At 39.9% G+C, this 12,871-nt stretch overlaps 1 protein-coding gene across 1 annotated transcript in view; it reads right to left on the reverse strand.

Moving 5' to 3' along the window:
* The window catches only part of LOC136867272 (corticotropin-releasing factor-binding protein), a 563,493-nt gene that overhangs the window by 341,669 nt on the left and 208,953 nt on the right, over positions 1–12,871 (reverse strand). Inside the window, exon 2 of the mRNA XM_067144418.2 lies at positions 9,778–9,912. Coding sequence (XP_067000519.2) covers positions 9,778–9,855 — 78 coding nt within the window. The 5' untranslated portion in view covers positions 9,856–9,912. The remainder of the gene's footprint in view (positions 1–9,777; positions 9,913–12,871) is intronic.

Here is a 12,871-nt window from a genome sequence, read left to right on the forward strand (position 1 = left end):
GAATCAAAATAGGTATTGTAATATTTTCTTACAAACCATATTGCATGTAGTTGTAGCTCGGAGTTGTACTTTGACATCTATGGATCTGCGTGCTCTTGAGAAATCAACATACAACTGTCCAAGCTACTGGAGTGGGGAGATACATCCCAACTTTAATGTTATGCTGGTGCCTTACTCATTGAGACATTTAGAGGAAACTGCCTCCATTGAAGAATGAATGATATACACAGGTGCTAAAACTATTCTTGGATTAAAGCACGTTCTCCCTGAATCTGAGTCCGTCTGATATTATCCATGAGCGATTTTTTTTCTAGCTTCCGTAAATTCAATCTCGTTCCATTTCACAAACCAGCTTTATTAACGTCATTCAAATTATGGAGTCAATGATAATGTACCGTACGTTATTTGGTCACCTATCAAACTATTCAGAACTCTGAGTTGGACGAAAAAATAACCAAATGGATCTCGTACAATATTTTGTGAAATACTGTTTTGAAGAATGTCAATACTACCATTGGACCGAGTTCTCAGTTTTCGAGTTTAGAAGCCATTCACCGAGTTTAATTCTTCATTTTGTGCAACAATGTCGAATATTTAAAACTTGGCTGGGTAACAACTGTTCTGTAACACTGAGGAATTACTGCCAGACACTGTCTGAAACCTGCACCAAGTAAGATCATATTTCTAGCGAAAAGTGATTTGTTGTTCATTGTAAGCAGCTGGCTTAATGTTGAAAGAGCACGAAGGGGAGCCATGCTGCCTCGTCCCGTATGATTAAATTATTATATTTCATTTAACCGCGTCTTCTGACATTCTTATGTTACACGTAGAGCACTGCGAATTTACAGTCATATCTCTGCCTTTCCTTTGCTTAATTCATCTTTCTTCAAACGCATCGTTTTAGCTTAATTTTTTTCTCTGGAACTACATATTTTATCTTAACCAATCTTGCCTTTGTTTACAATTTTCGTCTTCCTTGTGGAGTTTTAATGCGTTACATTTAAAAAAAAATTGATTTAACAAACGAAATTTATACAGCCTTTGATGATCGAGAATTGAAATGAATGACGTGATATATGATAGTAGGAATAGAGAGGGTGAAGCCCGCTGCTGGCGCCTACACTTGTCGAAGAGCACCAAGGGATCTGATAAAGGACTTACGTTTCCATCGTATGGACGAATCACCATCAATAGCGTCATATGCCTTCACTCCAAATGAGCACTGCGTACAGGTCTGGAATTTAATCCAGGATTTTGGCACGCAATCTAGTGATTAGGAATAGTATACCATCACCTCCCCCAACCTGTCAGCCAAAATTATGATGGTAAAATTATCGTCGACGAATGAGACTCGAACCGTCAAAGAACGGTTTTAGATAATAACTTCATGCTTCCACGCCCACAGCTACCAGACAGACTGCTTTATTATTGTCTGCTTATAGATAGAAATACTCTGTTTTCATACTCCAGAATGGAAGAAAATTATTCATTTAATTCACTGATAAATATTTTTCACTAAACAGTTCAAGATTGATGGCTATCCTTGCATTGTTCTTGTAGCCCATACCTTGTACCAGTATAAGTCTGCCAAACGCGATCGTTTTCTCAATATATATGTGGAAAGCAAAAGATGCCTGATGCAGTTCGGCAGTATGCAGATAGATACAGCTGTGTACCAACGTCATCATGGCGATGAGACAATAACTTCTTTTTCTTAGTCTTTTACCCTCCAGGGTCGGTTTTTCCCTCGCACTCAGGGAGGGATCCCACCTCTACCGCCTCAAGGGCAGTGTCCTGGAGCTTCAGAATTTGGGTCGAGATACAACTGGGGAAGATGACCAGTACCTCGCCCAGGCGGCCTCACCTGCTATGCTGAACAGGGGCCTTGCGGGGGGATGGGAAGATTGGAAGGGATAGACAAGGAAGAGGGAAGGAAGCGGCCGTGGCCTTAAGTTAGGTACCATTCTGGCATTTGCCTGGAGAAGTGGGAAACCACGGAAAACCACTTCCAGGATGGCTGAGATGAGAATAGAACCCACCTTTACTCAGTTGACCTCCCGAGGCTGAGTGGGTCCCGTTCCAGCCCTCGTACCACTTTTCAAATTTCGTGGCAGAGACGGGAATGGAACCCGGGCCTCCGGGGGTGGCACCTAATCACATTAGCCACTACACCACAGAGGCGGACAACAATAACTTCGCTGATAAAAACATATTTTTCTTTAAGTAGAAAAATCGTGGTCGTGGGAGGTTCATAACATTTTTCTTGTAAAGAAGACATAGAAATCTATAAATGGTGCCAAGTTCAGTTATTGAAACATGCTCGTTTTCTCAATATCGCTGTGAATGACAGACAGAATTAAGCATTTTATATACATATATATTATATATTATATATTATACATTACATATATATATTTATCAAAATAAGAAAGAAGTGAAATATGGTTGAATCGAAAAAGCGTGATGATGATGATGATGATTTTGATGATGATGATGATTCCATACATCTCACCCAAGAAAATATACTTAAGAGTATCACTAGCATAAAAGTATGTACAACTGTCTTAAACTGATCGAAACAACTCGGCTGTTATTGTTGCTGTGGTATAGGTGGTCAACATTAGTACAAATGCTTTGTTCTGATGCAGCAATATCTGACACTCAATCCTGTGCGAATCTCTTTATTTCTACTTAGCAATTTCCCCATATATTTTATTCATCAAAATCATATCATGTCTTTTTCCAGCCTTTTTAACACCTACCCATTTTCCAAAACGAATTTCACAAATCTTGAGTGTCCCATGATGTCTCCTTTCAATTTATCTCGTCTACTAGTGGAATGTCACCAAACCATTCCACAACAACTTTAACATTGGTAATAAAACAATTATTGTCAGTAGATATAGAAATTCGTTGACTTAGAACAAAGAATGAAATTCTACATCTGTCACCAGTCGTTTGACGAATCGGAAATCCCTCCTACTTCTCATTCACTTGCACAAATTATAGTCACATGTTCTTAGCATCCAACACCAATCCCTGTGTAAAGAAGACCACATGTGTGAGAATCAGTGAATATAGATTCATAAAATCCACGACGTCTGAGAGGAAGGGATACGCCTCTGTAAATATTATCCTTCCGGTTCTAAAGTCAATAATCCTGAGTATTTTGCGTTTTAGAACCAGTTCCACTTGGATATGAAGACATGGGATGCAATATCTCCAGGGACTTACTCAACACCTGCGTTTCAACTTCATTTTTCTTTTTTCATCGCTTTCCCCACTCCCTGGCAGGGTTGTGGGTGCACCGTGCCGCAGCTATTGACCTGGCCTCGTTTTACGTTCTAATGTCCCTCCTGACCTCAACACGATGTTGAGGGTGAATTCTTCACTACTGTGCGTATTGTGTTGATTGGTAGTGTAGTGAGTTGCATGTAAGAGAAGAGGCGTGTATTAACAAGAACAAAAATAATCAGTCCCCTAGTCAAAAATAACTAGACACGGTAAAATCCCCCATCTGGCCGAGAATCGAATCCAGGATTCTGTGAACCGAAGACCTCGATGCTGACCATTCAGCTAAGGAACCCGTGTTCCAGATAACAATATATATTTCCTATGTATTTATTTGAACCGGCCCTGAGGTGTAGGGCGTAGCATGCCTGATTCTTATCCAGAGGCTCCGGGGTCGATTCCCGACCAGAACACGGTTTTCTACCTCGATCTGAGGACAAGTTCCTTTCAGCCTATCGCATGACACCTAGTAATCTGCAGGAATTCGGGTTCAGCAGCGGTCATTTATTACATCCTTCGAGGCTCCTGCGCCTTGGAGTTTTTTTAATGTGTCTGGGTGTGTAAATCTTAGTGGAATATTAAAAAGAAAAGGATACACCTTTACCTGGAGAAGAATTCAATGCCATTATTTTCCAGAAATTTAAATGAGAAATCACGAAACTTATTTGAAGAATGGGTGACGCTAATATCTGAACGCAGTCGTCTAATTGTATACCAAGTTTATGAGTAATTTCTAATCAAAATTCACTGTACATAATGATAATCAACTGTGGCCTTTGAAGGCTCCCCCACCATTAACCCAGTAGGTGAATGAACTTGATATGCATCTCTTAAATCGTGATCTTCATCTTGGGGATGTAGTTGCAGTCTTCTTCTTTTTGCTAGTGGTTTTACGTCGCACCGACACAGATAGGTCTTACGGCGACGATGGGATAGGAAAGGACTAAGAGTTAGAAGGATGCGGCCGTGGCCTTAATTAAGGCACAGCCCCAGCAATTGTCTGATGTGAAAATGGGAAACCACGCAAAACCATGTTCAGGGCTGTCGACAGTGGGATTCGAACCCACTCTCTCCCGGATGCAATCTCACAGCTGGGCACCCCTAACCGCACGGCCAACTCGCCCGGAAAGTTGACATTATACAATAACCTAACCCCATGGCACTACAGACCTGAAGGGCCTTTGCCTACCAAGCGACCGCTGCTCAGCCCGAAGGCCTGCAGACTACGAGATGTGTGATCAGCACGACGAATCCCCTCGGCCGTTATTTTTGGCTTTCAAGACCAAGACCACTATCTCGCCGTCATGTAGCTCCTCAATTCTAATCACGTGGGCTGAGTGGACCTCGAACCAGACCCCAGATCCAGGTAAAAATCCCTGACCTGGCCGGGAATCGATCCTGGGGCTTCCGGGTAAGAGGCACGCACGCTACCCCTACACCACGGGGCCAGCACATTATACAATACAAATATTTTTATTATTCTAATTTTGAATGTAGTCCTATGTTCGGTTTCTTAAAGGGTAAATACCTACCACATTACTACATTACATGCATTACAACTATGCAAACACGCAGCTTCAGATCTATCAGAGCCACTCTCCACTATCATGTAAGACTGTTTAGTAGGTGGAACACGGAGTAACTTCCTCTGGCGGTATAGCATTCAAAGTGGCTTCAAATTGAATTACAGCCGGAATGGATTGGGTGCATCCTGTCACCGTAAACTGTAAACGATGCTTTGAGGACGACTAGAGTGAGTTTGAACGGGACCACGGTAGGGTTCTTAAATGGTAATTGATGTCCTGCCAGTCTAAATCTGTACATGGTATGATACCCTTTACACCTATTAAGCTTGAATTAGTCACGTGGGGAAATTTGAAAATTCATTATCTAATACTATTACCTTTGGTTGTAACCCCTCTATGTTCAGTGTAATTCTCTCTCCACTTCTCATCAAATCCTATAACACCATATTTTCTTTCCCGGGCAGTTTAGGACTATATTTCGTGCATGTGTACTGTTGCAGAGGGTTATCCAAGTGCGAAAAGTAACTACCACCACTGTCACATACCGGGTGATTACGCTGCACCTGACTTTTTCCTGTTGTTAGGCATCCCACCAAACGCAAGGTGTGTAATAGTCGATTCTCCTTTGCCGTACACAAAGCCACAGTCGCCTTTAACCACTTACTGCGCCATTACAGCAAGACTTGCGAAATCATGTATGCGACAGGTATTAACACAGTGCATCACACTGTAATATATTGTTACTAGCAAATGTACCCGTGCTTCGCTACGATATTCTACAATGTATACGGATATCGAAGTAAATTGCTGTGCATGAAGTGAATAAAAAAAAATTGATAGCATGTCTCTTGGCGTTATCCGAGAAAAAGCATAGGGAGGTCCGCAGACGTTGTTTCCAATGTGAGGTGCGAGTTGCAGAGTTGTGATGATAACGACAGGTCCACTTGTCTGCCGCAATTCACTATGCGTAACGTCAGTCACATTTTGATGGGTAAATTTGTTTATAATCGGGGGCTCCTATACCTAATGATAAAGAGAATCAGGTAAAAGAGTTTTTAAAAAATGCACGCTCCCTTGCCTTCTGCTAGTCAAATCAAGAAGGGAATTATGCATTACAATGATACACAGGCGTTGGAGAACTACCACATTCCTATTGCTAGTTAAAGTCGATGTAGGGAGTACTGATTACAACAAGAGACGCCCTCCTGCTGACAGTCACTATTGATTTGTAAAATATTAATTACAATGTAAGACACACCCCTTTCTAGATCACTAAAAATCGACTTAAATTAATAAATGTAGATCGACATACGGAAGTATATGCATGTTCACCTTCATTTAGAAAATAACTGCTGCTAAACGGTGCATTCATATTGAAAAACAGATTATATAAAAAGACGACTCTGGCCTCATTGAGCTATCTAAATGGCTGGCCCTATGATATTTCCTCGTATCGCATCTATTTAAAGGCAAGATTATTTTAGAAACGTTGAATAGGGTGAAATTTGTGTAAGGTTTTCATACAGTGAAGTACTTTTCAGATACTAATGTGACAACATCAAACATAGAATTTGGCTGTGTGGGCCAATATTCGTGTAGAATTTGATGATCCCATCTTTCCTATAAGTGACTCAAACCATCAATTATACTGTACGTGTACAAAGTGCAAAATTTAGGAAAATCCAGAAATAGAGCCAAATTTCACATATGGGATAGAGATACGACAAAAAGACAAAAAGTCATAGGACCAAAGTTTTAGATCACTCCAAATTGAACTGAGGTTGTGCCATCCGTTTTGTGATACGACTTACCGTTTAGCCACCAAATACCTCGAAAGAAAGGTCTGCACCGTCATTAAAATTGCCTCCATATTTCGATATTTTTGGGGGGTAAAAAATACATTTTTTAAACATCTCGTAAATTTTCCATCGGTTACAGGCAAAAAGCTGTAATTTTGCCAAATTTCTATTTTCTAACTCGTCTGGGAGATTTTGCTGCCATCTTGATACGGGGGAGGGGGTTAAGAATTAGGACTTTCAGGAAATTTTTAAGCCCATGAAACCTATAGGTTATCGTTCAGGATAAATATCACCGACTGTGTTCATATGCAGATTTGAAACTCCCAACGTGACCCTCTCAGAGAATTTTGAGAATTTTAGATCTTTCTAGGGATCCTGACGTCATCAGGTTGTCTGGTACCAAGTTTTAAGTTTCTAGGATGCCTAGAATGGTCTCATTAATTCCCGTCTGTTTTCATTTTTTTGCCTTAATTTATATATGTATAGTACAGTATATATAGATCGCGCCAAACTGAATTCTACCGAGCTCGATAGCTGAAGCCGCTTAAGTGTGGCCAGTATCCAGTATTCGGGAGATAGTAGGTTCGAACCCCACTGTCGGCAGCCCTGAAAATGGTTTTCCGTGGTTTCCCATTTTCACACCAGGCAAATGCTGGGGCTGTACCTTAATTAAGGCCACGGCCGCTTCCTTCCCACTCCTAGGCCTTTCCAGTCCCATTGTCGCCATAAGACCTATCTGTGTCGGTGCGACGTAAAGCAACTAGCAAAAAAAAAAACTGAATTCTATTTATTAATATGGATTATATATTTCACCCGCTTCCGAAGTGGTTCTGGGGGCGTCATACTCCCACAGTATGTTTTCCAGGTAGTAAGTCATACTTGAAAGTCATACTGGAACATACACACGTCTATTACCTTGGGCATTCTTGACAATTTATTTTTTCACCCTTTCTCACCCTCTATGCTAAAGGGGGCATTTTTGACAATTTATTTTTCACCCTTTCTCAACCTCTATGCCAAAAGAGCCTGAAGCTGGACTTTAAAAATCCGGAATGTTACTATTCATCTCAGCGACCCGGAAAACTATGGATTAGCAGTATATTCGATTATTATTATATCTCACTCCCCCTCCCCTCTACAGGGGGTTGAACTTTGAGTTTTAATCGGGAGTGTTACTATTCATCTCAGCGACCCCGAAAACTATGGCTTCGACACTATTTTCGATTATTTTTAAATCTGAATTCCCATCAACCCCTACCAGATAGGGGGATGAACTTGGACTTGTAAAATATCCGGGGTCTCACCATTCATCTCAGCGACCCCGACAACTATGGATTGAACATTATTTTCGTTTATTTTTATATATCACTCTCCAATTGCCACCCACCACGAAGGGGGCAGAACTTTAAAAAATTTAGGAGTGCCATTATTCATCTCAGCGACCCCGAAAAGTATGGATTTGACACTACTTTCTACGATTTTTATATCTAAGCCCCCTCGCCCCACCCCCGCCCCTAAGGGTTCCTGGGGTGTCCTACCCCCACGTGGTTTGTCTCATGATACTAAAATTTCGAAGTATACATTCACATCGGCGAAATCGAAAACTATGTATTCGACACTATTTTCGATTAATTTTATATATCACAACCCCCTCGCCCACGATCCCAGAGGGGGATGAACTTCGACTTATAAAATAACCGAAGTCTCACTAAACATCTCAGCGCCCCCGTCAACTAGGGATTCGACACCATTTTCGATTATTTTTATATATCATTCTTCCATCTCTCCCACTACGATGGAGGCTGAATTTGGACTTCAAAAAATTCTGGAGTGTCACTATTCATCTCAGCGACCCCAGAAAATATGGGTTCGACACCACATTCGATGATTTGTATATCTCAGCACCTGGCTCCCCCCGCCCCTAATATTTCCTGGGGTGTATTACCCCCACGTGGTTTGTCTCCTGATACTAAAATTCCGGAGTGTCACTATTCATCTCAGCGACCCCGAAGACTACGTATTCGACAGTATTTTCTATTATTTCTGTATATCACTCCCCTATCCCCCTCCTCCAACGAAGAGGGCTGAACTTGGAAATTAAAAAATTCCGGAGTGTTGCTATTCATTTCAGCGAGCCCGAAAAGTTTTTATTCGACACTATTTTCGTTAATTTGTATATCTAACCCCCTTGCCCCCAGCCCTAAGGTTTCCTGGGCTGTCTAACCCCCACGTGGTTTGTCTCCTGATACTAAAAATCCGGAGTGTACAATTCACCTCGATGACCCCGAAAACTATGTATTAGACACTATTTTCGTTTAATTATATATATATATATATATATATATATATCAGTCCTCTCTCGCCCCCCATCCAAATGGGAGCAGAAATTTGACTTTAAAAAAAAGGAGTGCCACTATTCACCTCAGCGACCCCAAAAACTATGGATTCGACACTATTTTACGATTATGTTTTTAACTGCCCCTAACCCCCCACCCCCAAGGGGGCTAGTGGTGGCTTACCCCCACAGTGCTCGTCTTCAGATAGCAAATAATATGTGTTCAAAATTTGATTGAAATTGCTCCAGTGGTTTAGGAGGAGATGTGTCATTTACACACATTGATTGATTGATTGATTGATTGATTCATTGATTCATTGATTGATTGATTGATTGATTGATTGATTGATTGATTGATTGATTGATTGATTGATTGATTGATTGATTGATTGATTGTACGTTCCTCACATCTAATAGGCCTATCTTTTAGACAATTGTAATTATTAAAAATTTATAATTGATCTCCCGTGTAGATACAAACCCTGTATCCATGTTTCTGATAAAATTGTATCTGTGAGGAAATTACGTTAAGTAAGCCTATGTAGAAGTAGTAATGTATTTAACGAGGACGTAATAATAGGAAAAATTGCAAAAGTCAGCAATTGAATTAATACGGAAGGCATTTCTTCACATCGATGTCGTATTCTTTACATCCTTTGAAACAAATTTTGCGCACAAAATGAATATGATCACCGTACTATGCAGTCTTCTCTGAAAAATATGACGTCTTGATTTGTACGATAGAACATTTGTGGTAGAGTTAATTTCTGTAAACATACAAATGAGTTCAAATTAATATTTGAGTCATTCCATAGTGAGTACCTACCTGTTGTGGGGGAAACTGGGCTGTTGCAGAATGAAGAGCCAACATAAGCCATGCGAGGGAGAAGTAATGATGATGCATTTCAATTATTTGTCACTGCTTGCTTGTCTTCACGAATCGTCCGCCTGTCAAATCCACCTGCCAATAGAAACAATATGAAATGCATAACTAGCTCAAAGTGCATTGTTAAATTTACAAATTTACCCAGTGAGGTGAGGAAATACTACATGTTGTACTATTAGCTTTGATGACCTTGTGTATTCATTGAAAACAAATCAGATTCAGGTCTTCGCTTCCTAGGATTAATTACAGTGCTTTTCCACAACACTGGGTACAAATAGAAAATTAATCACAGTTCTCTGTCGTTTGCACAGATTCATTGGTGGTAGTGGTCGCCGTTATTGTGGTGGGCACCCCCAAATACACTGCTTAAATTAAAAAATGGAAAATATACCATAGTAGTACAAGAGAAATAAACAATTTCAACGTCAATACAAGTTGGAAAACAACTGGTAAAGAACTTGAGGATGAATAATTTGAGATTCGAAACTTTATTTCGAGGAAAACACAGCAACTCACTAAATAACTCTGGACAGATTCTGCCATCTACTTATACCCTCATTCAAATCTAAAACTAAACTAAAACCTCACTCTGTAGTTGTGTGAGAGTGTGTCAGCATCCTGATTTCAAGATCGGGGTTCAAACTAGGCAGAGAGTATCGAAATATTCAAGGGACGTAAAACGTCCATTCGGCAGCCTATATCGTATAATACCACCTTGTAGATTATCCATGGTGACACAATAGATGTTTACCTGACAAGTTCAACCATAGGTCACCCAACAGCGCTATGATTTCTCTGTCATCTGGTAGAGTAAATCAAAACGTCAAAATTGGCACCCAGGACACCTAAATGGCATCAGTTCGAAATGCCTGCATATGGTAACGGAAGCCATACGATTATTATTATTATTATTATTATTATTATTATTATTATTATTATTATTATTATTATTATTATTATTATTATTATTATTATTATTATTATAAACATTTTTCTTTACCTTATCCTGTCTTTGTTCAATTCGAACCTGCAAGTCTTTAATAAATATCAAAGGAACCCGTTTATATAATATACGAAAGCTGCTGATAGCCAGCCGCATTCCTTCAGATTACATGGAATCATGTTGTTAACTCCTCAGTTTCCACCATCGTGAATTCTATTTATCTTTAGTAGGTTTGTTACATTTTCAAACACGTATTTTGCCTTATACCAACATAACATAATTTCAGAAAGGTAACAGGTAATAAAAATACACCACCTGAAATATTTCATTTAGTCAAATGTAACCTTCAGTTAATATGGGTAGGTAGGTCTACAGTAAATGACTACATTTGCAGAATACATATTTAGGTTTGAAAATATAGTGTATGCTAACAGTGTATAGATGAGCGAGAGTTATAACTCACAGCATCCTAAGTCATGATTTTTCGTATCGGGTTTGTGTGTTGCGGTCAGAACGTTGGTTGCTTAGTTGTGACTTCTCTTAGAATAATAACCCCTATCGTAGCCACCACCACTCGTCATGGACTAACACAATAAGTGTGCAATTTCCACAAGGGAAGAAGACGTAGGAGGTTAATAAAGGGGCCACGGGAAACTTACTCAGAAAAAATAAGATAAATATGAATATAGATGGGATGTTAAAACTTGTGAGTGTGAGTAATGTTTTGTAGAGTCAACATTTTTTTGCTATTGGTTTTACGTCGCACCAACACAAATGGGTCTTATGGCGACGATGGGGCAGGAAAGGGCTAGGACTGGGAAGGAAGCAGCCGTGCCCTAATTAAGGTACAGCCCTAACGTTTGCCTGGTGTGAAAATAGGGAAACCACGAAAAACCATCTTCAGGGCTGTCGACAGTGGGGTTCGAACCCACTATCTCCCGAATACTGGATACTGGCCGCGTTTAAGCGACTGCAGCTATCGAGCTCGGTGAGTCAACAATTGCATCGATCTTGACGCTTAATATATCCTTTACCAGTGGGTACACGTTTTATGGTTTATTTCTCTCTTCGTTCTATCCGTTCTACCAGTACGTCTTTCCAGTTTTCTCAATTCTTAAAGGCAAACTGTTGTTTAAAAATGTTTGAAATTAATCTGACTGGAAATCATTCAATTTAGTTGCAGGTTTTCTTAAACTTCATATCAAACACTAACATTTTGTTGGCGTATTATTATTATTATTATTATTATTATTATTATTATTATTATTATTATTATTATTATTATTATTATTATTATTATTATTATTATTATTATTATTATTATTATTTCTACATGAGGAAATTTACATTTTTGTTTCAGCCGCAAATCCTAGTTTTTTGTCAAAATTTTTAGTTGCCATGCTATTGTCCTATATTACTGTTAAATATACGATTTTCTGATAAAGAAATATTTGTAAACGGTACATATCTGATACATCCTGCTACGGTAATGGAGAAGTTCGTACTCAGCACAGAGTGTCAGGTGGTGGGAACTATTCTGACACCCGGGGGCAACAACGGTCTTGATCGGAAGAGTTTTTCTAGGAATGATTGTGAATCCATAGTGGAGAAAATTACACTTGAATCCACGAAAACCGCTGTCTGAGGATATGGGTGAAGTTCACACCTGCAATAATGGTACAGAAGACTTCGGTATGGTGGAGCTGGTTTAATTGAAAATACCGCTTTTCAGGGATTCCTCTAGGGAACATAGATATGGAGGACCCAAGCCAGGGTAGACGTGAAGTTCTCACCAGTCGATTCGGCGAAAAAGGAAGCCTACCTACAGAACGGCATAGGAGTGGAAAGGGCACATGTGCACTATTTTGTCCAAGAAGTCGGACGAGTCTTCAACGGTCCAACAACATAGGATCAGAAAGGTAAGGCGGGGAACCATCAGATTGTCGTCCCATGCACACATCATGAAGCATCAAATAAACGATACTGTTGTGTCAGGCGAACAACATAGTGATCGGCGGTAGTTCAAATCTATCCCGGTTGGTGTGAAATGAGTGAGGGATCAGGCCTTGCACGGCAAATCCACTAGTTATC

This window comes from Anabrus simplex, chromosome 3 (assembly GCF_040414725.1).
Source record: "Anabrus simplex isolate iqAnaSimp1 chromosome 3, ASM4041472v1, whole genome shotgun sequence".
NCBI classification, from domain to species: Eukaryota; Metazoa; Arthropoda; class Insecta; order Orthoptera; family Tettigoniidae; genus Anabrus; species Anabrus simplex.